The sequence below is a fragment of the Agelaius tricolor genome, unplaced genomic scaffold (assembly GCF_023055355.1).
Source record: "Agelaius tricolor isolate 1412-34295 unplaced genomic scaffold, bAgeTri1.0.p SCAF_9, whole genome shotgun sequence".
Lineage (NCBI taxonomy): Eukaryota > Metazoa > Chordata > Aves > Passeriformes > Icteridae > Agelaius > Agelaius tricolor.
The window spans coordinates 12,548,151-12,575,312 of NW_027269269.1; the positions used below are offsets into that span (position 1 = coordinate 12,548,151).

Below are 27,162 nucleotides of genomic sequence, written 5' to 3' on the forward strand. Positions count from 1 at the left end.
CTGCTTTTTACATGAAAACTATTCAGGCCACCTCCAAAACACAGAAAGAAAAAAAAAAAACAACAAAAAACCAAAGTTATTTCAACTCAAGTGAATGACCTAAAAATTTTTCTAATATTCAGTAGGTTTTACCACTGTATTACACCAAATGATCCCCCTTTAAATATTTATAATTGGGCCCACATTTCAAGGCTAAGGTCCTCATATAATAAAAGATTACACTTTCAAAGAGTGTGCAGTTAAGTAACCAGAACATTTATAATATTTATTCACAGTGTACAATAGTTTTATGCTAAGGTAACCAGCTGGAACAAATGGGAGCTATTGCAGTATAAAACTCTAGAAAAGCTGTGATTAATCAGGTATAGGTCCCTGTAGCATGTAACTATATTATTTGCATAAATAGAGGCATGGGTGTTCAAAATCATGGCTCAAGAAAAGAGGCAAGACCACTGAAGGAAGAAAGTTGCAATTTAGCCCCAAAAAGATCTTTCCCCTGCTATTGCTGATCAAGAGAAGACTACATGTTTCTGTGGCTGCTGCAATGCCTTTCTCTTTGTAACACCATTATGTCAAGATCAGACACAAGCATTTTGATGTGAAAAAAGAGAAGAGAAAGAATGGGGAAGATAAAGAAGAACGAGGAGGAGAAAATGAAGAAATTTAGCAATAGAAAAGCAAATCTGCTCTGCAATTCCACCAACCCGCAGAATTTTCATAAACTTTTTTTTTTTTTTGCAATGTTATTCACTTACCAACATCAGGATCAGTTGCTTGGACTCTTGTTAACAAAGCTTTAGTGGCTGTGTTCTCGTAGACACAAGCAGTGTAGTGGTCAGATGAAAACACTGGTGGATTATCATTAACATCTTCTAAAATAAGATGGATTTCTGACTGGCAAAACCTGCCACCACCATCAGTGGCTCGGGCAACCAAGTTGTATGCAGGGATTTTCTCTCGGTCAAGAGGGGCCAAAGATTTTAGCTCACCTGAAATTATTTAAAAGCAGCAGTTGTCATTATTATTGTAGCAACATCATTAATTCTAGACAGCCAGAGTGTCTCAAAACCACGTGCTTCAAAGGAATAGGAAAGAGAAAACAAAACCAACATTGCTTATTCCAACAAACAGATTAAAAACTCACAGCAGTGTCACTTCCCCTTCCTCTTTACCCAAATAAGTGAGGTGTCAATATGAGTGCAGGGATGACAAGCCATTCATGGTGGCTTTGACAGCAGCCTACAGCTTTACCCATACAAACACCACCATGTTTTTCCAAGTCTGTCTTTCTGTCACTCTCAAGATTTATAGACTCCTTAACACAGAAACATTTCCTATTTAGCAGTACTTGCGGTGATATGACAAAGAGTAATCGCTTTAAATTAAAAGAGGGTAGATTTAGACTAGATATAAGGGAAGACATTTTTTATGCTTAGGGTGGTGAAACAGTGACACTGGCACAGCCCTAGAAACCTTAACTGGATGGGTCTCAACATGATCTATTAGAAGATGAATCTGTATATGGGTTTGGCCTAGATGACTTTCAAAGTTCTCTTCCAGCCCAAAATAGCCTGGTTCTATGTGGTTCTATGATAAAGCTATGATCTAACCTGAAGTCTGCAGGGAAACAAAAGGATGGATATCAACTGTTCTGGTTGTAACATCCAACCTGACCAACAAAGATGTCCCTCTTTCTCCCTCCTGTCACCGCCGTTCAAATGGTCACCCAAATCTGCCAGAACTGGAAAAACTGGCTGATAGCCACATGTAATTCTATTTAATGAAACCAGTACCCAGAGGGGTTAAGGCTATTCAGAAACATTTGGTCTTCTTACCATTTTCTGGATCTAAGAAAAATTTATTGTTCCCTGAACCATAAAGAGAATAGCGAATTTCACCATTGGCTCCGATGTCAGCATCTTTAGCGCTGATTTTGAGAATTACTTTGTTTGGTGGAATATCTTCAGGAAACAATGCTGTGTAGGCAACCTAGAGTCAAAACCAGACATGTTAGTTATGCTGTAGCAGTATTTTACAGTCTTTGAACAATCTTTTTTTAAAAACTATTTGTAGTGCATCTTTCTATACAGGAAACAATTTTCCTTTACACAATACATTCCTAGAAATTCAAATCACTGTTAAACTATGAGGTGTCACAGAAACAATGCCAGATTATGACTGTGAATAGGGCTCATCTTAGGTGCTTAATGCAATACCATTTTGTATCTTCTATTTATTCCATTGACACCTATGAAATGAAAATCTTGATGAGTGTGCTAACAGAAACAATTGTTTTTATCACCTCATCCAGCAATTTTGAGGGAAATACAGATTGTGATTCCCCAGAGTGGTAGAGTGGTTCTTGCAATGAGACTAATCCAAGAGTGAATGATAATGTGAGGATAGGAATTATATGAGTATGTGCATGCACACACACACACACACACATACACACACATTAAAAAAAAAAAAAAAAAAAATTTATAAATTTTCTGTGAGTAGTACCGTTAAGGAACTCTGGGTTTTATCATGTTTTTTCTTTCACACAGACCTTTCTATTGCACTAACATCAGTTCCCTGGATAGCCTTTCCACAGAATACAAGACAGTTAGCACTCTGAAAGCTGTGGTCAGGCCACACTACATGCATTCCTAACGAAAGGATAGCAAGCTACAGCCTTCTTTTCCACTGGATGTCTGGTATCTGGAAAGTTGAGGAATGCTGGAATTAAACTAGACTGATGACAGTTCTACATGGGTTGTGAAAGGAGAGCTCATTCTTCTTTGCAGGGGAGGAGTAGCTGCCCAATGCCACCTCACAACGCATCATTTCTTGTAAAGCCAGCTAAGGCCACTGTGTACAAGACTCCTTTGAAAGCTTTATGAGACAATTATCCTTCAATCTTGGCTTCACAGGAATGCTTTTTCCTGCTTCTCTCTCAGATCACTGCAGATTCTTCAACTAAGACCATAAGGATGAAAATCAGCATTTCCTATGAATACTTTGAATACTTGCAAACAGAAAGATCACCCTTTCTCAACACAGCGGCCACTTGCCATGGGTGGTGTTAACTCACCTGCTCACAAACTGGATTATTATCATTAACATCAGTGACAGTCACTTCCACAGCAGCTTGGGTCACAAAGAGGCCATCTGTGGCAGTGATGTTCAGATAATAAATGTCTTGCTCTTCCCGATCCAGAGGCCTTTTAACATAAACTTTCCACTCGTTCTGAACCAGTCCCAGAGCAAACTTCCCTTTGGGATTCCCTCCTGCAATAAGACAAGCAACACACCATGAGCTGTGGTGTCCCTTCAGAGCTCCCACCTGGTTTAAACACAGAGCCACATTACTAAGCAGCCATCATTTCTTTCACAGCTTTTGGTACTTCCAAACTTGCAGACTCAGGAAATCTGTAATGAAATCACACTCCCTGTGTTTATTGCCCCCGATTGCCCTGTATGAAAGTGAACCGATAACTTTCAGTGGAAAAAAAATCCATTTAGCAGAGCTGAAGATGATCTCTCGTTCAGTTCTCCGTAAGGGTAATCAAATTCAAACTGTGAACAATCAATAGTCCTCTCGGGCTGGTACAATTGTCTTTCCACTTAGTCTCGGGAGAGGATGTAATACACCGTAGCTCTTGTTACCAAGACAATTTCATTAGCTGTTGATTATGCAATCAAGGACTGGAAGTGGGTTCTATTAAGGAATCCTCTAATGAAAGCTTTATCATACAGCTGCACCATTCTGGTGCTTATTAAAATTCTAGTTTTTAAAAAAGTTTACATGACACAGGAAGACACATTAGTATTAAATAGTCCTAACAAGAGGTCATTTGAGAAACAGCTGGAAGGTAAACAGTACAAATAGATCAAACGTATCCAAGAGTGGAAGCTGGTGAAAGGTGTGCTGGAGATAAAGCAGAAGAGATTTTTACCATGTCATAACTGAACCTGGACAATGTTGCTTTTCCACATCATTAAATTGCCTGGTGACAAAAAGAGGTTGGGAGAGGGAAAGTTTTGGTCCACATCATCCTCAGGAGGAAGGGAAGGGGAAGGGAAAGGGGAAGGGAAGGACATGTCACATACAGAAGTGTGCAATAATTAGGGTGGGCACAATCATTAATGTTTCTAACAGTTATTCAGTTATTTAATCTTTTATTTGAAATGGTACAGTGTCCTGCCTGGTCCATGAAGAAATAATCTTCAATCATCTTTCTGTGAGTCTGATTCAAACCTCCTGTCAGACCAGACAGTTAAGTCTTTTAAACCAGTGTTATGACTTCACTTTGCTAGTCAGCTAAGGCCCATACAGCTGCTTGCTCATTTCCTTCCCAGTGGGAATGGGAGGAGAAACTGAAGGGTAAATGTAAGAAAACTCATGGGTTGAGACAAAGACAGTTTAATAGGTAAAGCAAAAGTTCTGTGTATAAGCAAAAGAAAAAAGAATTCATGGCAGTTGTTCAGCCACCTCCAGAAAAGCAGGGCTTTGTCACCCTGACAGTTACTTGGGAAGATAAATGCCATTAACTCTGAACATCTCCTCACTTCCTCCTTCTTCCCTCAGCTTTTATATGCTGAGCATGCTGCCATAGAGAGTGGAATATGCCTGTGGTCAGTTGGGTCAGCGTCCTAGCTGCGTCTCCTCCCAGCTCCTTCTGCACCCCCCTCCTCCTCACTGGTGGGTTGCCTGAGGACCAGAAGAGGCCTGGACTCTGTGTAAGCTCTGCTCAGCCATAACTAAAACATTCCTGTGACATCACAAATCCAAATCACAGCTCCATAGCAGATTCTTCACAGAAAATTAATTCTACCCTAGCCAAAGCCAGTAAAGCCAACTACCCAGCCTTCTGTGCCCAGCTTGGTCTGTAAAAATGTATCTGCACATTTAATAATTGAGGAGAGAACACTGCACTCATAGCAAACTCACGTGCTACAGAAACTGGGTGAGGAAATATTAAAAAGCATCACGATGCTCCACTGGCGGAACTATAATTGCAGCCAACCTGCTAATAGCTATCTGCCCACCATATTAAGCTTTCTCCTATGTTCTCCACGCAGGAATTCAATCTTAGAACTACTTTCTATGTTGCTCATGTTTAAAAGTGCTATAAAACTATACAGGGAATGCTTATTCTTTCTAGTAGCACATTCAAGAATGTCAAACATGCTAGTGTGTATTTGCTTACAAATTAATCGGGGTTCTGACATGTGTCATGGGATATGTACAAGCTGAATGGAAAGACCAGGTTCTTAAACCTTCCCCTCTAGTACTTCCACTGAATGACTGCATAAGTAAGTAAAAAAAATAAAAATCCAAGGCTGAATTTATTTGTGTTGACTCTGTTATCAGGCAATTAGTGTCTCTGATATCTTGCTTCTGTTGTCAGAATTCTGTCAGTTCTCAGGGACCTTTTTGTCAAAATAACAACACAGAGGAGGTCTGAACTTGAAGTTGAGCTTGAAACCAATCAAAAAAGTCAAATGTCCATTTCATACCTTCTTTCTACATCAAAAAGCAGGAAGGAGGTCACAGGCTGTAATTTATGCCTTCTTCATTAGCTACCAATGACAAGATAGACTGGTTTCTATTTAATATGAAAACTAAGTCATTTGAGTCAGGCTGAGCAAATCTTTCTTGTTAAGAGTCACCATTTGTGCTAGCTGTGACTGTGCCAAAAAAAGCAAGTTGTAATGAATAGGATTTCCAGAAAATTAGTCAGATAGGCATTATAATTATAAAAGACTTTTGAATCATACAGAGCACTAAACTCATGTATCAAATACAGATATTTTCTGTTGATAGAAAACCACCCTTTTTGATCACAAAACTAAGCAGTTTTCCCATTGATTTCTGTGATAGTCTGGAATAATCACCATTGTTTAATTTGTTGTGTCATATAAACACACATTTCTCCTAAAGAGTGTTGAAGTATACTACTGGCCAGATCTGAATACAATCCAAGGAAAATGAGAATCTGTCCACTGACTTGAGCCTGAATGTGACTTCAAAGAAGGCAGACCCCTGCTGATTGACATCAAATTCCTTCTATTCAATTCAATGCCAGCATAAAAAAAAGCTTAACTCTCCTTTATAAAAGGCTGTAATCTTGTCATAGTGAGTTTAATGTTGTAAACCATTAATAAAAGTAGTCTTAAACATTCTTATTTTGTTTCATGATATTAATCAGGGCTTTCCTGCATATTAGTCCTTTTGTAAAAGGAAATTATTAACTGTCCTGACCAACTAGGAAGCAATAGACTCAAGGTATGGGCATCCCATTGCTAAGAAAAGAGGAAAGGTAAAATCTAATTAAAATCAGCTGGTGGCTTTTATGGTTAGCAGAAACACTACCTTGGAGCAATTTTAAAATCACTGTTGTTTTGTTGCTAATGGAATGGCTTTTAAATCATACCTAGGAATTTGGGGAATATGTATAAAAAACAGTCCTTGGGATCTCTTTTCCCCCTTTTTACTCCACTAGAAAAGAATCAATCTGATTGACCAAGAAACCTGTGCAATATGCAGGAATAGTGGTTTATCTGCATGTCTTTTTTATGAGAACTTTTTTTTTTCATTTTTTTTGCTTCTCAGGACTGGCTGTATATTTCACTGGTGGAAGGCAAAGGTGGACTATAAAGTGTAAGAGATATAATGAGATATAAAACTAAAACACCACCAGGAAAATATTCTTAAAAATGGAAAGGCAAAAAAATCCACACTATGGCCCAGGAAACCATTTCCTAGTACTTATACATATGTCTTGATGCAGATCTCGTTCTGCAGTGATTAATTAACTTTTTCACTAATATATGCAAGCAGATTCAGTTTCCTAGGGGCATTCTAATTAATTAGTTTTTCACTCTGAATAATGTAGCTTTTCTAAACGGAAGCCTCCTGACTACATATATTAATGGATTCTTTAAAATCTTTTGGCAGTTTTCTTATGTTCTACTTTGAATGTCACAACAGTGAAGTGCTAGCTACAAAAAACACTCCAGTAACTTTTTAGAAAGGCTTTGAGGCTAAAAGAATCAGCAGTATCTTTTATCTTTTGTTACTTGAAGTTTAAATAATGCTCTCCCTCCCTCCCTAGTCAGCAAATACTACAAAGCCAAATCAAGCTCAAGTTGAAGTAAAGAAAGAAAACAGCCAGATACAAATGAAATGCAGAGACACAGTGATCCAAAATAAACAAATCCTGACACACATCATTACTAAAGCACACACAGAGGCCATTATAGCAACTAAAAGGGAATGGAAAACTAGAAGCCAACAGTATCAGTTTTCACTGCAATGTCCCCATCTGGGAGGGGGAACTGAATATTTACTAACTTATTTATTTAGCTTCTGTCTTACATTTATGCATTTATTTAACTACTTTCAATTCCCAGTTAGAACTCTAGGCATTTGCATTACACAAAATCAATACGTTTATCCTCCACTCCCAGTTTAAGATGTTGCATGTTTACTCAGCTTCTGAAATTATAAATCCAATCTTCCTAGCTTTACTACCATAAAATTGTAGAAACTGTTCTTCATCTGGCAACACAAGGCCTTCCCAAACACTGAAATACCCATTTCTCCAGAATTCCAGTATCTCAAATATATGATAAAAAACTAACAAAAGCCACACCTTTGCTCATACTGGGCAACAACCCAGCAAATGACCTCCTGTGTACAACACCACTTCATTCTTCCAAAACACACTGTCTATCTTCCTTGTATTCAGCTGAACCAAGCTCAAAGACTGTTGACTCCCTAGCTTTATGTGTCTGAGGAAGCTTAATTAACATCACTGAGGAACACAAAACACTTTACTGTACCTATGTCTTGGCAGCTGACATTCTTCTGGTGGCTTTTCATGGTTTGCCATTCTTAAATCTCAGTAATATCTGGCTGGGTATAGATTGGCTAGACATCAGAAGAACCCTGGTTTTAGGCAAACTGCCCCAAATGATATAGGCAATGACCTCAAATGAGCCTTCAAAAGAAAACTACTTTGCTTCCTAAGTGCATTTGTGTCGTCTGCACTTCATATTGATTTTCTATTAAGATTTATGTAGAGTGCTTCTGCTTTGTGAACATCTCCAGCTGCTACTGAACTACAAATAACCAAGAGTAAGTGCAAAATTTTTTTCCCTCACCATCAAATGCAAATGAAAGTGGACTTGGCAATGGCAACTTCTTGCCAGTAATCATGAAAAACAATCATAAACTGAAGGAATAGAAGCAGAATATTTATTTATCCACACGACTGTATCTACCACTTTTCAAGACTGATGAGAAGACTGCAATAGGCATTTGTACTTCTTAAAAGGGCACAAAGGACTCTTCAGTGATCACATCTGCCCCAGGATATTTATTTCTCTTATCTTATAAATAATGATTTCTTCTACCTATCTTCTGTGTGCAACTTTTATCCAGATGCATTTTCACAAAGCTGTTTTTGGTGGATACACATGACAGTCTCATAGTTTGTCTTCTTCTTCCTTTTTGTTAATGTATCATTTTTACTCAGAGTTTACTGTATTCACAGAAGTTTCTACGATTCAAAATGCCTCCAGAAAGCCACAGCTTTTGAATAATCATCTAGTTAATCTGATTCCATGAAATACACAAGTGCTCTTCCTGGGATCAACTTGAGGTAAAGTGTGAATAGACTATTTTGTGAGTGAAACTATATTTTAACATGTTTTGACATTTTAATCAAAAAAACCTAATTCTTCCTTGTGCATTTCCCAAGCTCAAATGATATATTCAAAGGAAGTGGAATTTCTGAGCCCATTCTGTGCTTTAGTAATTGTACAGTAAGAAAGCTTTGGGCTTTGACATCTAATGTTTTCAGAAGCTAACAGAACAGCAAAATATCTGTCATATTTTGAACAGTGGCAGAAACTAAGGTACAGAATGATCTATAATTTATGAGTCATATCTGACAGTTGTTATTCAGAAGTCCAGTTTTTGCTAAATTAACAGCAGTCATATGTGAAGAAAAAACACTACCTAACTAAAGGCATAATGCATTGTAAGAGATGACTGCCAGACTTCACAACAAAGTCAATGATCACAGCACACTAGCATATCTTTGTTACAAACCAAAGGGTTTTCATTTCCCACTGTACTTTCTACACTGGGATCCCCAAACTCTTTCAAATATCCCAAAATCTCTAGTACAAAAAATAAATCTACTGATTTATTTTTACATATGTGGGAACTGGGCCACCAGCAGCTAATGCACCTTGCCCAGAGCCTCTAAATCCTGACAGTTACACACAGGACTACCTTGACCCTACTTCTAATATCATACAGCACATTACACTATTAACACATAGTCTTTGCAAATCTTTAAAGTGAATCCAAAATTTCAAGTTACAATTAATCCATTAATTTCTTCCGGTTGCTTTGAAAATTATACCACTTGTGATGTGTAACACAGTCTGTGGCTAACTGGGGTTCACACCTCTCTCTACACACCATCTCACAGCCATTTTCATTTTGATAGCTAACAAAGGGGTAGGAGCTTTAACCCTCCAGAGCAAAATACACAAACTATTTTCCCATTAGTTAAGTAATTTTTGCCCACAGCCTGCTTCCTACATGCAGTCTTATGTATGTTGAATCCCATCCAGTGTGAAAAATGTGGACTTTTCCAATAGTTTGGTTAATACTAGGAAGTAAATAATAGCTCTTGAATTGCTAAGGTTGGAGGGAGTGAAAAAGTTGTTCCCTAACAAAAGCTATTGGACAATGCAAGATGGAAGGAGAAAAATAACTGTAGCACCCATCACTCACAACATCCTCACACAAAAGCTAGGCTGAATCTAGGCGAAAAGAATGATAATAAATACACAATAGGAAAGAGCAACGTTACCATGCTTTGAAAAATGTATTAGTAATGTAATCAAAATTTCCTTATGCTGTATATAACAATGCATGGCAGCTAAGCAGTGCTTCTAAGTATATTACTATTTCCCTGGCCAGAAATCTGTGCTGATAATAAATGGCATCCCTCATTCCATGTAATGCAAAATTCATTCATGCCCCCTCCCCCCTCCCCATTCCAAATAGTGGTATTTCAAAATGGCTCTGGCATCCACTTTCCTATCTCAAAAAGAAAAATGTTATTTCAAAAGAAATTTAAATGCTTGGAAGTAAAAGGATTTTCTCTGTAAGAAGAAAATTTTCATTTTCCCTTGTTTGAAACATTAATTCATGATGGTTTTCAAGCTGACATATCAATTTTGATGGGTTGATGGCTACACTACATTGCACCGCAGCAAATCAGGAAGCATTCATCTTGGAAAATTGAGAGAGCAACACAGACACACACACACACACACACACACACACACACACACACACACATTCCTCTCCCTCTTTTCAGCTTGGCTGCAAATTCTGTCCAAAAAAAAAAAAAAACCGGAATGTAATTGACTCATTCACAGTGATAATTTAGGATAATTTAGCTTGAAACCCTGCTAAACATTCACATAAAACTGGACACATGCACAGTTCTTCTTCAGTAAGCTGGTTATGGGAAGAAAGCATGCAAGCTGTCTCTCACCTGTAATATGGTAGCTAACCTGCCGATTGACATCAGATGTGTCTTCATCCCAGGTACTAAGAACAGCCACAACTTCCCCTGGAGGGTCACTCTCCTTCACCGACCCCCTGTACACCTCGTGCTCAAAGATAGGCGCGTTATCGTTTATATCTGTCACTGTAACTGAGACCAAGGTGGTTGAGGACAAGGACAAAGCTTCCCCCAGATCCGAGGCCACCACTGCAAAGGTGAAAGCAGAATCCTTTTCGTGGTCCAGATCCTTCAGTGTACTGATCCAGCCACTGTTGCTATCAATGGTGAATGCTTCTGTGATCTTCTGCAGCTCCGATTCCACCGCAAGCGTGTACGTGACCTGCCCGTTCGCACTCGAGTCTGCATCGACCGCTTTGACTTGCATGAGTTTTGTTCCTATAGGCATGCCTTCCATTATTACAGCATCATAGCTAGCTGCTTCAAACACAGGCTTGTTGTCATTGACATCCAACACCTTCACCTCCACATCCACAGTCAGCACAATGTCTACTTTGTCTAACTGAATTGAGGCCGCAACTTTGAAGTGGAAGGCAGGATTTATTTCGTGGTCAAGCCTCTTATCCAATTTTATGAGCCCTGTGTCCTTCTCTATGATGAAAACCCCATCTTTGTTGTTTGCAGATAGCTCACCATTAACTGTGCTATACAAAGCACCCTGATTGGGCAAAACATGCAGAATGTCAATAGTACTGCCTATGAGGGTGTCTTCTGCCACGGTGAAAGAATACTGGGGCTGAGAAAAAGAAGGCAAAATGGTTTCTGGCGGCAAAACATGGATGTAGACAGGAATGAGGGAATGCTTTACAGGAATGCCACCATCGACTGCTTTGACAAAGAATGATAGAACAGTGTTTTTCAGTTGGTTAAAGCTACCCTTGGTGACCATCCATCCATTATCTGGATCAATTTCAAGCAGATCAGCTACTGAAACAGAGGCTTCACTATACAGAGAATAGGTAATTCTGGAATTGGCTCCATCATCTGGATCTACTGCTTGCACTTGGGTCACCAAGTAACCTTTCCCAACATCTGCTTTGACACTTGCTCTGTATTCGACTGTCATAAATTTGGGAGCATTGTCATTCTCATCCACTACTATCACTCTCACAGTGCAAAATGTAGTCCTGCCACCTCCATCAAGGGCTCTCAAGAATATATCAATATCACTTTCCAGCGGGTTCTCACGGTCTAACCTCTCAGTTGTCAGAATCTGCCCATTTGCATCAATCAAAAATCGGTCCTTGGCGAAGTCATTTATTATGGAGTAGCTGATCTGGCCATACACGCCTGAATCCCCGTCTGTTGCCTTCACATGGATTACCTTCATTCCAGGAGCAGCGTTTTCTCTAACCTCTGCAACATAAATGCTCTGTGAGAATACAGGGCTGTAGAGGTTGGCCCCAAGGATCTGAATGTGCACCTGAGCTGTGCTGGTGAACAGCCCGTCAGACACAGAGACGTTCAGGCTGTACATGGGCTCCATCCTCTGCTTGCGGTGGTTGGAAAGAGTGATAACACCGCTCTTGCTGTCCATAATGAAACTGGTCCGATCATTTCCTGATAGGATGCTGTACTCCAGTCTGTCAAAATCAGAGCTGTCGGCATCAGAAGCTTGGACACAAGTCACAAAATGACCCCGAGGCGCCAGTTCGCTCACATATGATTCATATATTAACTGGTTAAAAACTGGAGGGTTGTCATTCATATCTGTTATTGAGATACTAACGAGAACCTCGCTGCTCAGAGGGGGGAACCCATTATCAGTTGCTCTGACTTTCAAGCTGCACTGCTGTATGAGTTCATGATCCAGCATTCGGGCTGTCAAAATAAGGCCACTGCTGCTGTCTATATGGAAATAGTCAGTGCTGTTAAAGGTGTCCTGGACTATCTGATATTGTACAATCTTGTTATTGTCAGAGTCAGCATCAGTAGCAACAACCTGCAGCACAGGAGTCCCAATCAAAGAAGCTTCGGACAGAGTAGCATTGTAAGCTGACTGATCAAAAATGGGAGGATTATCATTAACATCATTAACAATCAAGTCCACGGTTACCTCAGCGCGAGCGCCAGTGAGAGCATCGCTGGCTCGCACCATCAGCTTGAAAAGAGAATTTATTTCATAGTCCAGTGGGCTGATGACACTCAGAACTCCAGTATCAAAGTCGATATTAAACTGGTTGTAGGGATCTCCATCAACAATGATATAAATGATACCCTGGCCTTCTGGACTGGTTGCATTTATGCTTAGAATCGGCATGTGCATTTCTACATCTTCATTCACAGAAGCTGTATAGAAGGGCTTGTCAAACACAGGCATTGCTTTGTTAACAATAGTAATGGGGAGCTCTACCGACGCAGACAGTGATGGGTTACCACCATCCTTGGCAAGAATGACAACCAAGTACTCTATATTAGACAAGTCAGAATTGAAGGCTTCCTTTAAAGTGACACTGCCAGATCCTCTATCAATTTCAAAATGTCCATAGTCTTCCTTCAGCAGGTACGACACCTCGCCATTGTCACCCTTGTCTTTATCAATAGCTGTCACTCGATATATCAGGGTGCCAGGCTCAGCATCGACCTGCACAGCAGCGTAGTATGGAAGCCCTACAAACACTGGGGCGTTGTCATTTATGTCCTCAATGTAAACTCTCACCACAACTCGAGCAACACGGAGGTGATCTAGCTCACGGCTTGCTTCCACCACCAGCTCATACAGCTCCTGTTCCTCTCGGTCAAAGGGGATGCCAGTGGTCTGAATGACTCCTGAGGTGGATTTGATTTTAAATTTGTTTCCTGGGTTTAATATGCTGTATTTCAAAGGCTCATTGAGGCGGTTGCCAACAGCATTCACCACAGCGATCTTTGTGATATTGGTGCTGTTTTCTGATATAGAAGTGGAATAAAAATTTTGTGTGAAATGGAGTCCACTATCCATCGCTTCTTTTACCATTATTGTCACCATAGCAGTACTATAAAATTTTCCATCAGATACCCTTACTATTAGCATATAATGGTCTTTGGAGAGACTATTGTTTTTAATGGTGAGTACCCCTGTGCTTGAGTCAATTAAAAAATGGTCCATATTGCCTTCAATTATACTAAATGTTAGTTCTGGAGGGATCTCTGAATCTGGGTCTGAAGCTTTGACTTTGAGAACCTCAACACCAATATATGTGGGCAGGAGCAAGACTGTCTCAAACACGGCCTGGCTGAAGACTGGTGGGTTGTCATTGACATCAGTTACCTCAACGGTCACTTCAACTGGGCTCTCTGCTGTAAGCTGGGGATTCCCACTGTCCCTAACATGAACATGGAAGTGGAAGTGGGCTATTGTTTCATGATCTAAATTTGCAATTGTTCTGATTGCACCTGTGCTGGAATCTACTGTGAAATACTTTTTTGCAGTTGATTCCACAATCTGATAGACAAGCAAAGCGTTCTGGTTGCTGTCAGCATCAGTGGCACGTATCACCAGGGGACTGTTATTTGCACTGCGGACCACGCTGTTCACAGGAGCAGCCTCGCTTATGCTGCCCGAGTACTGAGAGAAGAGAAAAACTGGTGGGTTGTCATTTTCATCAACAATCTGAATGTTCACAGTGGCATTTGAAGCCATGCCGGCCATATTTGTTGCCTGTACGATGAGCTGATAGGAGGAAGCACGTTCATAATCAAGGGCCTTTTGACTGGTGATCACTCCAGAATATGGGTTTATGGTGAAGACTCCATCAACATTGCCATCTTTAACCTCATAAACTAACGTGGACTGACTGATTGCAGAGAGAGAAATGACAGAAGTACCAATATCCACATTTTCATTGACCTCTGCTTGGTACTCTTTTAGAGTGAACTTAGGGTGGGAGTTATCTGCCATCGTCACAGATATTCGCACAATTGCTGTTGCAGACAGCGCTGGAGAACCTTGATCAGTCACTTTGACTGACAAAACAAACTGTCCCATTGTGGTTAAGTCTGGCTCCTTGAGTAATGTAATGATGCCTAAAACTGGTTCAATCTTGAATGTGTTTCCCGTGTTTCCTAAAACAAAGATATTAAATGAGATTAGAAATGAAATATGACTCACTTTATGATAACCTAAACCAGAAGCAACAAGCTGCATTTTTAAAGGTTACCTAAATAAAAAAACACCAAAACACCCCCAATGTAACAGCACTCTGAAGGCCCTTTCACCCTTTCTTCTGTTAATTAGAGAGCTCAGTAGATGGTATAGGTATTCAAGGCATCAGAAACTCAGGTGTTGCCACCTCTATATCTTGATTCTCAGTACCAGCATCAGAGCAAGAACTGCATGCACATTACTCCTACTGAAGTAAGGAAAAGCATCCCTAAATTACAGAAATTAGTCAAATACATGTACACCTAAGGCAAAGAAATGAGATCAGAGGCTAATAAGCCAATTATATGACTAATGGATAACAACTCAGGCTCCTAATTGAATGGCATATTAAGAAACCATACAGGAGATTACAGTAGTTCAAGACTCAAAGAACTGAATATAAAAAGGTTAAAGTGGCATTTAGAAAAAATAAAACAGAGCAAATAGCATAGAAAAGAGATTCAAGTGTCCTGTGGCACAGAGTTTTATCATATGATCTCTGAGGAGGATGAATCCAGATGAATGAGATTTAGTAGAAAATGTCATGAAATGTCTGTTACAACATGAAAGCACGATATCACTGACTGCATAAAGGTGAAAACAGTAAGTTTGGATCAGAGAACTTTTTGGGGGCCTTTATTTCTTTCTGGTCTTTTTGCCAATCTCTTCTTCAGCAAAACAGATTCAAAACTTTCTGCATGTATTCCTACCCTGTAATTAGAGATCACCTTTAATTGGCAATCCTTATTTTGCTGTTTTATTGAGTGCTTGCTTGAAGTAAGTGCTGCAAATATAAATGGCATATATAAGCATACAGACTCTTTTCCTGATTTTGATTCTAAATACAAACAGTATATACTGAGTTACAGCAATTTCAACCACTATACCATGTTCCCTCTATTGTAATTCACATCTTCAAATCTAGAACTGTTTCCAATCTACAGTCAAGCATCCATTCAAGGATGGGAGAGAAATATATGTCAGGTGATACACAAGAGAGGGTTTTTTAAGTGATTGTTATGGGTGCTGCACACAGAGAAATAAACGTGTAAGCTGTAGCTGGAATGCCTAAATACATGAAATCCTAAATGAAGTGAGGTAATGTGAACTATTTTTAAGATATGATTCACTATCTGTTGTAAATTCTGGAGGCTAATTTAAGCTACATACTACTCTATGCAGTTCAATACTGGTTACTGGTAGTGGTTTTCTATTTATATCCTTCGTTTCAGATCAGTAAAGTTTACTAGCTAAACCAAAAATTGTGCTATTCACCCAGGATCCAGAGCTACAAATTCTCATAAAAATAATGGCATCTGTCACATTTACAGACACTACAAATGCTGCTGCTGTTATTTTGTCAGTGCTTGCTAATACAAATAATTTTGATCCACTGACTGCCTCCTGCAAGGCAAGAGCTGGTTCTTCTCCTTTAGGAATTTCTTATGAAATTACACAAAAACTACTTTCTTTACCAATTGCTGTCTTCAGAGTAATGTAAGATATGGTGAGTAATCCCCCTGAATCAAAGGGCTGTGTACAATTTGAATTCTGCAGTTAAAATCAATATCCTCAACTTCACATTTTATGGATCATATTCAGCAGCAGAATACTGAATTTTGAGGCACCTGAGATTGGGACATCTATGAATAATGAAACTGGAGGAGTGTGAGGCTTACAGTAAATGGAAGTTTGAGGTCTGACATTGCAGAAAGAGCTCATGATGAAACAGAAACAGGCTGTAATGAAAAAGAGAGTCTCTAGAAACCATCTAATAGCTAAAGCATCTTTTCTAATAATAATATTTTCCTGCCTGAATCATGTAGGATTCTATTACCAGTGTAATTGGAACAATACTCCTTAGATGTCAGGATGCTCTTTACATTGTGGTGGCACCTCTAGATGATTAGGAACCCATAATAGTAATAAGGTGTCAGGAAAAAGCTAGGAATAGTCTTGAAAAACACTGCTCCAGGAACTTGATCTAGTCTGCTCAGAATTTGTTCCATAAGGACAGTGTTGTCCTGTCTGGGCACGTGTAAGATTGCCCCTAATTTAAGTTGAAGGCCACTTGAGAATACTGAGAAATAACTGCTAAGAACAAATGCAGTGCATAAAGGAAATATTTGCTTTGGAGTGCTAACATCTTCCTCGTTCTAAGTTCAACACTTTCAGCTGCAAAAGACTTCACCTTCTGGTTTGCTGAGGGTAATCTCCTTCCACAGAGCATACAAGATAATGACAGAAAAAATCTTCCTTGGGTCTTCTCTAAACTTCAGGTTATATCATCTTAATTTAAGGTGTGAGCTTGAATTATATGAAGCTAAATCAGCATGAGATGGTGTAGATATTCTTGTGTCATTAGTTATTTGTCATTTAGCCTGTTCCTAATTGACATGAGCTATCCTAGCTGGGAACAAGACTTTATAATAATATAGGAATAAATAATGATCCAGTAGGATCAGAGCCTAATGCTGGTAAAGGCTTGTGATCTGCCCAATATGGGTATAATCTGAAGTACCTGTGACTTCTTTTTATGGAAATATAAGTTTCAAGTTTTGCTAGTATAACAGTGGAAATATTCATATTATGAATAAAACCCCCTAAGTAGAAATAAAACATTACAAAATTCTAACGTCACATATTTCTAATTCTTTCTCTTTTTTTCCAGGCATCCCCCTCTTATATATCTGTCAACGGTTTGTCTCAAAGATAATTCTTAACTTCAGGTTCATGTGATCCAGAGAAACTTACATTCATTCTCATGTGTGTCAGAGATACACTGTTCTGTTGCACCAGTAGAAGAATGCTTTTGCTGGTATAGATCATGTGCTGAATGTAAATATACAGCATTTAACTGCAAAAGCAATTTTCATCTGGTATCATCATGCCCTCTCTTAGTTTCAAAGAGACCTTGTGCCATTAAAATGCTATGGCAGAAGTTTTATCATAGCCCTGCTCTTAGTCTGTGCTTCTCTGGTCTGAACACTGGCAAAGGTATCAGGACATACCAGCTGTTGTGGCATTTTTTTTTTTTTATTGAGGGATCCACTGTACTCTAGTCTGAAACCAGAACCCTGAAAACAAGTCACTGGCTGCAGTTTTGAATAACTATCTTCTGTGATGGCTTTAACCCAATGACTTAGAGGTAACAGGCTCTGTAGCCATCTGGTAAAAATGAAACAGTCACAAAAGAACAGAATGACTAGACTAGAAAGGGACCACTGGAGAGCATCTGGTCCAACCTTCCTGCTAAAGCTGGTTCACCTACAGCAGGTTGCACAAGATCCTGTGGGGTTCTGAACATCTCCAGAGAAGAGAGACTCCCTCTCTCAGGCAACCTGTTCCAGAATGAGATTGTTCTGAAAGGTTTTGGGTATAGTAGCTTCAGAATAAAATTAAAAAAACCCCCAACAAAACAACAACAACAAGGTGTCTCCTTTGCCCATCTGCACAGGAGAAAGTAGACCAAAGAAGCTGAACTGTGTGTCAAGACAGATGACCATTACATCACTGTTGTGTGTCTGGCATGATCCATGATACTTCATCTTTGGCCTCGGTCCTAACCTGCTTCAATAGTATAGATAAGCTCTGCATTTTCTCCTTTGTCTTTGTCCAGAGCTGTGACCTGCAACACTGCTGATCCAACTGCTGCTGACTCAAACACCGAGGCTTCATACAATGGGCTGGTGAAGTAGGGACTGTGGTCATTGGAGTCTTCCACATTTATGATGACTCTGGCCAGGTTTCTTCTGTAAGGGAATTCTTGATCTCGGACCTATAGAACAAGTGCGTAACACACAATTTGACAGTCATCTAGTAAAACTTCACAAATATTACTCATCTGAGTGTGAATACTACTTTCAGTTCTATTTAATACAGTAAAAAAATCCATTTGTCCCAAAGAGCAGTCTGAAACACATTCACACATGGGATGACAGATACTAAAATCAAAGAAACAGGAAAGAAGTTAGCAACATTTTTTTTCACTTGTGAGAAAATGCATTGCAACTAACTCATCATGACATGAATTTTTGAAGTGGCAACCACATGAGATCTTAAATTTGGGTTGAGGTTTGCAAGAATTTCCTTTTTTATTAATACTTGCTGAATGGTCATGCCTTTATCTTGCTATTGCCTTCTTTACAGCATATGGGCATGTCTGTCTAGTGCTTGTAGCTGCCAATTGACTACTTCATGATTATATACATAGATGATCATATCAACAGTAAACAGAGCAGGAATCATTTTATGATGTGCTGGTAATTGTCAACAGAGGTGTAAGTTACCACACCTGTCTCAATCCTATCCAAAATACCTCAGCACCTCTTCACTGATAATCCTGCCATCACTATCTCCTGAAAATTTTGGTTCTTCTTAAACAGAGGAAAAGACCTATTGTATCAGGTGGAGATCAAAACCAAGCACCAGGGAATTACCTCTCTTCGCCATGTGTTTCTGTTATTCAGTTTATAGCTATTTCTTAGTTTATAGCTAGTTTATAGCTATTTCTTAGTCTGCTTGCCAAAGGACTTGCAACATTTTACTCTGTGAGCAGAGACCACACTCAGCCGCTCCTTGTTGCATCTCACAGCAGCTCTTTGCTTCCTAGGGTGCCCTGCCAAAGCTGCCCCTGTACCTAACACACCATGAGTAATTTCTTAGAAGGTCTCTGCTGCAGAAGTCTTAAGTAGTTAAAGAAAATAGTGGAGTCCAATGTTTAAACTAACACAATTTTTTTGTTTTGTTTTGTTTGTTTTTTTAAAAAATGATATAATATACAATGTCCATAATATACAATCTTCGCTTGAAAACAGACAGATTTATGTTCTGTAGTCTAGACACACCAAGCAAAAATTGGTAATTAACTTTTTTCTGTATACCCAAAGATTTGGAAATGTAGATAAAGGAAAGCTATTTTGTATCTTAACGGTTTATGTACTGAAATAAGTCTATAAAAGTAAGCTATAAATGAGGCTTGTACTCAGAAAGGCTGTAGCATTCTCCATGGCAAGAAAGCAGATATCTCCTGGTGAATAACTTCTCAAATAACTTTCAGCCTCACTTCAGAAACTCTGAAAATTACCTTGATGGAGAGGACCAGATGCCAAGAGATTAAATAATTACCTGCTTGCTTTCCCTTGAGATAGAGAATCATATCACATTCCATACAATGGCTTCACAATAAAGTTTCCCAAAAAGCCGAAATAAAAACTGTGAAATAAATACACAGCAGGGCAGGCAAGATTAAATTAGTGGCTACTTATGGCACTGAGTCCTTCACTCAAGAGAAGCCTACTCCATGCATGTCCCTGAAGTAGCCATGGCTGCATTCTTACCATGACATTAAGGATGTGCTTATCTTGAGCTTCGTGGTCTAATCTCTCAGCCGTATAGAGAACCCCGGTGTTGGGATCAATTCTGAATTTCCTCATGCTGACTGTGTCGATGCTGCTGTGAATAGTGTAGCTCAGCTTGTGCTTTTCATCTCTGTCTATAGCTTCAATTTGCAGAATTTCAGTATCAGGGAGGATGTCCTCTGAAATGGTGACATCGTAGCTTGGCTGAGAGAATTCTGGGCCATTATCATTGTTATCCAACACTTTGATAAGAACCTACAGTTAATAAAAAAAAGGACATTTGAAGTTATTGAAGTCCAGTCAGACTACTGAATAAGCACCTAGAGAAATGCAATTTACTTTGAATGGCTGAAGATGTTATTCTGCTGCATGGTGGGACTGAGAAACATTATTTAATATTAAATTCTTATTTTTCAGATCAAAAGAAATGGAAAGAATTTGACTTTAGAAGTAAAATGTTCCTAACTGTAAGACCTACTCAGAGCCCGATGAAGAAGCCCATATTTTCAGAATCTGTAGATTGGAAAGTATTTCTACAATGGTCATAAGGAAAGGTTTTGTCCTTCCTTGAAACTGCCTTGGTTACAAGGGACTTCTAGAATTATTATATAATTTCCTTTCCCCTTCACTACTAATAAAGCTATAAAATAATCCTTTTCATGTTGCTAAAATCTGCTTTTTATACAATCAAGATTCAGCTAAATCCTGTCTTTTCTGCCCAGTACATTGCATTGGGGCTTACTGGCAATGTCAAATTGTGACAGCAGTGGAGATTTCAAGTTGCTGAGACACCTCAGATTGCTCTTACACCACTTAAGGTGGGCACAGGAAACCCAACCTCACTACCACACCAGCACACCCCATACAGATCAATGTGTACCACCAAGGACAGCTGATCTCAGGGCACTGGTGACATAGAAGGATTTTTTTTTTGTTACATCCTTGCTCTTCCTTTGCCAGTGATGGCTGTCTATATTGCCAACTAATTCACTTCCCCCTCCAACACCTATTTGTCTCCTTTTTGTTGCAGTTTATGAATGGTAGAACACTAAAAATGTGAATGAATGCTGTGCTCCTTGCCTCAAATCTGTCTTTAAAGCTTCTGTATTGATCCTTAAGGAAACTTGGGAGAGTGGGAGAGCAGGCCAGGGTGCTGCTCTTGCTGCCTATTACACCCATTTCAATATATCACAAGCTGACTCTGGTAAATAATAAGAATCACTATTTTCCAAGCTTTGCTTTTCAAAGTTATATTATGCATGTCGCTCTGACGACATTTTGTGGGCTTCACCATTGGAGAAGTCACTTCCTGGGGAAAATGTGCTTTCCAGACTTTGTATGCCATAGATTGCTGTGGGTAGTGTGGCAGCAAAACCTTTGACAAACTGTGTAAAACTGAAAGCTGAAATCTGAAGAGTTGACTCTTTTTCAGTGCTAGAAACAAAAAGTATTTTTTCCAGAATATGCCTGTGAGAGCACAACCTAATTTTACAGCAAGTAAAATGGAACAATCTTTTTATTCAAAGGCTTTGAAATCAGAAATAGTCCAATTAATGACTTGGGAGAAGCCACACACAGGACTCTGGTCAGACTAGGAGACCTGACCCATCACTCATTATATTTTCTTTGTTGCTTTGTTACTTGGCTCTCTTTTAAGCAGGTATTTTATTGTTTTGCTTGATCCAGCCCTGTTCACCCCTACTTTCTTAACAGAAGAAAAATACAGCTACACTTTGACTGCAATATTGCACAAACAGATGTTGGCCTCAGAGAGAAATGAAACTTTAGATTTCCATGATATGTGGGAGGGTTTGCAGAATACATTACCAGAAGGAACATGAGCAGTTGTAAGAAGCAGTTGTAATGAACTAGCCTGGGAACTGTTCAAAAGACAGCTGAAATAAAATGCTCAGTAAGTTAAATGGCATAAGACTTGCATTCCATACCATTTCATTTTCACCAGATTATGGCACGCCAGAGTGAAGCCTATATTAAGTTATGCTTCAGTCTTGGACAGATAGCAATAAAATTGGGGGGAAATACACATTGCTAGGCCTATAATAATGATGAAGAGTTACTTAGCTTTTTATACTTTCACTGTTGCTGTAATATATCAAACATGTTTCTGATCTGACTGAGGAAAAAAACCCACCCAAATCTGTGTTTTAAAAATTTGTGAAGAAACCAGTTGTAACATATGAAAGAAAGCCTGAGGAGAAGATTAAAGTCTTGAACTCTAATATAATGGAACTATAATATAATGGGACACAGAGCCAATGCTGAACCACTTTTTTAGTGTAAGCAATAGGAGTTGGGGATAATCAGTATTTGATACTTAGAGAAATTTTCTTGAGCAGTTTCAATATTCTCAGTCCTTGACAGGTACCACTATAACATGACTGGTAATCAACACAGATAATTTATTTAGTTTTTCATTCATGACCAAAAACTTTGTCATGTATCATTTTAGACAGTCCAACAGAGAAGTAAAAACTTTTCAAATTTATTGAAAACACCAAGAGTGCTTGACTCTGCTGATGCTAGTACAGCACAGGCTAATGTGAACAAGGAAGTTTCCACGTGAGGGACAGGCTTGTACCTGTGAATTTATTTTTAAAATTGGTGTGTGCAAGCTGAAGCTGCTCTGGAAGGTGAAAAAAATAAATGTAGAGAAACACACCAATGCATCTTAAAAGTATTGCTACAAAAGTGACAGGCTATTTTGTTTGCATGGTATATAATCATTCCAGAGCAGTGATTCACTTCCTATAATATCTAATGCCTTTTGGGATCACTGGCAAACTGAGAAAGCAGAAGAGGGCATAAAAGTTTATCCATCCCAAGTTTTCTACTATGACTGTCCAAGCCATGGCTCCGTGATTTTTGCCTTTACTAGACTCCACAAACTGAACAGAGTGGGACTGGATCAGCATGAGAGACCAAGGGTAATCCATGAGACCGTGGAAATTAAGCATGGATTCTCAGGGCAGCATTTCTTCCCACTGAAAAAGGTGTAAGGTATTGCCCTCACACACATATGGACATAATCATGCTTGGGGAGTGCAAGGCATGGAGGGAGAAAAGATAAAAAAATTGAAGCCCTCATTCACTGTCATCAAATTTACAGGGAGCTATGCACTTAAAATTGCTTTGATCATTGCCAAAAAAAAACCTAATTTTTCTTTCTTTTTCTTTTCTCTCTTTCACTTCACATCTACTGTAAGACTGATCAAGTGCCTGTTTAAGTGCCAGGCATCTTCCTCCCTAGAGATGCCAGTATTTTAATGATTTGTCAAGTGATCTACATTGAAATACACATTATTTACTACATACTTTGCACTTCAACAGCCACTTCCATCTGGAGATGGAAGGCGATGGGTTAGAAATGCTAATGAATAAAGAAGTCATTATTGATTCACAATTTCTTCTATTTAAGCAGTTAAGAGTATTTCTAATTTTTCTCAGCTGTCCCTCAAAATCCCCGAGAGTCAAATGTAATTTTAACATTTCTCTCCTTTAATAGAGGGGGTTGCATTTTTCTTGCAACAAAAGAAAGTTATATATGGGAATCCTGATTATACAGAGCTCTGTTAAACCTATAATGGGATTCTTTAATGTTCTTAAAAACTGAGCTATCTTGGGAGTTACTTTAAACAAAACCAGGTAAACGAAAATGGAGTTTTAGTCCCATTTAGAATAGCTATTAGTACCTTAGTTCTTCCAACATTTCTGAGGGGCAAGTGACTATCACCCCTGTATTTTGTCCAGGAAAACAATGCTTTGCGACAAGATTACCAAAATCCCAGGTGAAGTGCAGTGGTAAAGCTAGGGAAGGTGATTTCAGTTTATTTTTGAGCCACAGCCCTTTTATTAGGTCACCTTAAAATGCCATTCTTCCTATGCAGATTTGCTACTCCAGCAGGATTACTTCTAGTAAGACGTTACTTAAAAAGATAGGAAGGAAAATGTGACACTGACATAACACCAGGCTCACAGAAAACCTGATCCTACAAACATACATAAAGCTGAGTATACTGAGTGCCACCAGATTGTTAATGAGGAAAGTTTCTCAAATTCATTTCATGGCTGCCAACCTCAGGCATAAAATCGTGGAACTATTGGCACATTTCCCATAGACTTCAAAAGGGTCCAAAAGGTTCCTTGAAGTCTTATGCTTTAGCCAGCTGGTAGCACATCTTTCACCTCAAATCAAGAGTTACACTACTGAAGTGACTCAAAGACTCCCAATGCCTGTGTAATTTAATATTTTCTACATATTTATTCCCAAATGGAAGATATGGCAAGAATGAGCTGTGTGGCATAAATATACTTTATCACTGCTTAGGTGCCCAGGGTGTTAAGCTGCGACAGTACCCATTGTGCACAATCAAAGCCAGGCTTTAAAAGTTTCCCAACACATCTCCGAAAGGTGACGAATGGAAATGTTTACTATTTGTTGGCCGCTGTGTAGGGATTCCTCTTTGCTGACAACTGCTCAAGATTGCTGACTGAACTACTTTTCATTGACAAACATTAGCTGCAAGTCTTTTTTTCCACGCTCATAAAGCCAACATGCAGCAAACCAGTCTCTGCCTGGTTCTTCTTGAAAGCCCGTATCTTTTCTAGTGCATTGTGGGCTTCAGAAAGGCAGGCTTGCCTCCTTCTGTGGCCATTGTGTGGAGCCTAATTTATAGTCTGAACAAGCTCTTCACTATAAAAGATTTGCTTCTCCCTGCTCACTTCCTATTTCCCACAGTTAAAACAAGTTTCAAATAAAGGAATCACAGCCCTCCAAGATTACAAATTAGGCAAAGTAACACTCAGAGCCTTAGCAAAGACTTTGTACTCAAAATGGTAAGTGAAAGGCCTAGAGAAATACAATCAAATCAAAGCAGGACAAAATCTGATGCAGGAAGTGTCTCCAAAGCTGTTTTTAATGTTGCCCGTAACAAATACCTTTGGTTGAGGCACAGACATATTTGAGTGAAAGCTGGGTAAATGCCAGCAGCTGCTTTACAGGCATTTGAAGCTGGAAGAATCTGCTTGGCTAATTGCTTGGTCTGGGCACTGTGTTGTAGTACAACCTATTAAGTGCCTGAATTATTTAAACTCAGGTTACACTTCTCCAGATTTCAAAACCTATTTTAATTTAGTACTGCTTTCAACAGTGATACCACATAGCTTTATTTTCTACTTCCTGACAAGTTTTTCTTTCCTCCAAACTCCAACTTTAACATAAAAATTCAGTTTCCCTACCAACATCAGTGGCTAGTTATTTTTATTTTACTGTGTTCTTTGTGTTATGTTAAACTTGAAAGGAAAATCTATGCTTCACAGGCAAGGCAGTGCTGAGATTACTGGATGTAAAAAAAAAATTAAAAAAAATCAAGGAGTGGTTACAGTTTGGAGGAAATGCTCAACAGAGCAAAAGTGAAAAATTGAATTGAATCTCCATGTCTCTTTTTCTGCCCTAGAAGAATCCACAGCCCAGAATTGCTTCTGGCAGGCTCTAATGTCTTATCTACGTTTTGGCTGTGGTCCTCTAAGAAGAGCATTTCACCATTCATTTAAGAGAACCACCCTCACTCAGGGTGACTGATCAGCTCCTCTTAAGAAAATGTTGCAAAGAAAAGGTGATCTCTGAAAGGTGAGACAGAAACTCAGAGTTAAAAGTCAATCCTCAGCACAAGAATAAATTAAATTCCAAAACCTTTTGCAAGGGGAGACAGAAAGGGGCAATGAGCAGTAACTTCTGTCTGTTCTTCCAGTCTGGCTGGCTTCAGCAGAGGGTATTGTAAGCAAACATCTCTGGATCCGCAAAAGCTTTTCAGAGGGAAGTGCACGTTACCCCCTGAGTGCCCACTCTACTGGGAAACAGTCAGGTGGTTTTGCAATAAGTGAAACTGAGGTGCCTTTTGCCTCCCAGCTTGGAGGCAACAGCCTTCATGCTCTAACACATCTTTTCTATAGCAGTTACAATGATGAGAAAGAAGAAGGAGGCAGGAAAATAAGGAGTAAAATAATCTTTTTCACATACTAACATCACTCCACAGGCTGTTCTTACAAAAATATAATTATCTGCTAGGACAACATTCTCAATAAAAGTGAAACATTATAATAACTTAAATGATATTTCAATGATTCCCCCCCGTACTCTGCTTCTGTGGATATTTTAACAAAGCTCGAGAGTATGCACTACAAATAAGTAAATAAATGTGATTCTATTCCTCTGTTGCGCCTGTGTGTAAAAGATCTGAGTTGTTCAGTAAAAAAAGGGGTTTCGGATAAACCTGACTCATGACCAGGAGAATTTCTCATGTTTCAGAGTCAAAATTGTGGCAGGAGTAGGCATTTAGATGCCATTAAAATGACTCCTTGTGGGGAGAGATGTCTCTCTGCTCAAGCAAGGGCACCAAACTCTTTTGCAGGCCAGAGGTGATGGCCATGGCAGGGAGCAGAGTCACTGCACAGAGCCACTGTCCCAGCTCTCTCCAGCACATGGGATACAGAAGCCCCAATCCCTCTGCAAGGCCAACAGCTTGCCTGGCAGCTGCAGGAGTTGTATTTCGTGGGAATTTGGAGCAAATATATTCCTTCAGCCTTTAATAAATGACTGCATGGCCTCAAGCAATGATGGATAAAAGAGAGGGAAAAAGCAAAAGCTCTCCCTGTCTAAGTCAGAAGACTTAGCCATTCTAGAAGTTAATCACCGTGACTGAAGTTTTATACCTACACTTCAAATATATAAATCAAACAAAGCAAAATTTCTTTGTATTTTTCCCTCTCCATCCCTTCCCATCCCAACTGCTGGATCGTTCAGGCTTACATGGATGGGGAGCATGGTGAGTGGCAGTGGCTCAACAAGTCCTGGCACTTTGGTTCTCACTTTGGAGACTGCATTTCTTTTAGAAACCTTAATCATGCCCAAAACAAGTAGGCTTTTGGTTACACAGAAAGTTTGTAACTTTTTTTTTGTTGTTAGTACTCTTTATGTTCTTTTTGCCGCTTTTCACAACAGTGAACCATTATTACAACAGATGTAACTTTTAAATCAAAATTATTTCCTTCCTCTCAT

General features: G+C 39.2%; 1 protein-coding gene across 10 annotated transcripts in view; it reads right to left on the reverse strand.

Annotated features, from left to right (window-relative positions):
- FAT3 (FAT atypical cadherin 3) overlaps window positions 1-27,162 on the reverse strand; it is a 403,498-nt gene that overhangs the window by 67,119 nt on the left and 309,217 nt on the right. For 9 of the 10 annotated variants that reach the window (XM_071432782.1, XM_071432789.1, XM_071432787.1 and 6 more), the window contains 6 exons: window positions 20,067-20,342; window positions 18,295-18,505; window positions 10,575-14,648; window positions 3,077-3,273; window positions 1,836-1,989; window positions 756-989 (listed from right to left, as the gene is read on the reverse strand). In XM_071432782.1, coding sequence (XP_071288883.1) covers window positions 756-989; window positions 1,836-1,989; window positions 3,077-3,273; window positions 10,575-14,648; window positions 18,295-18,505; window positions 20,067-20,342 — 5,146 coding nt within the window. Of the gene's footprint in view, window positions 1-620; window positions 990-1,835; window positions 1,990-3,076; window positions 3,274-10,574; window positions 14,649-18,294; window positions 18,506-20,066; window positions 20,343-27,162 lie in introns of those variants that run through there. The other variant, XM_071432791.1, reaches the window with a different exon arrangement.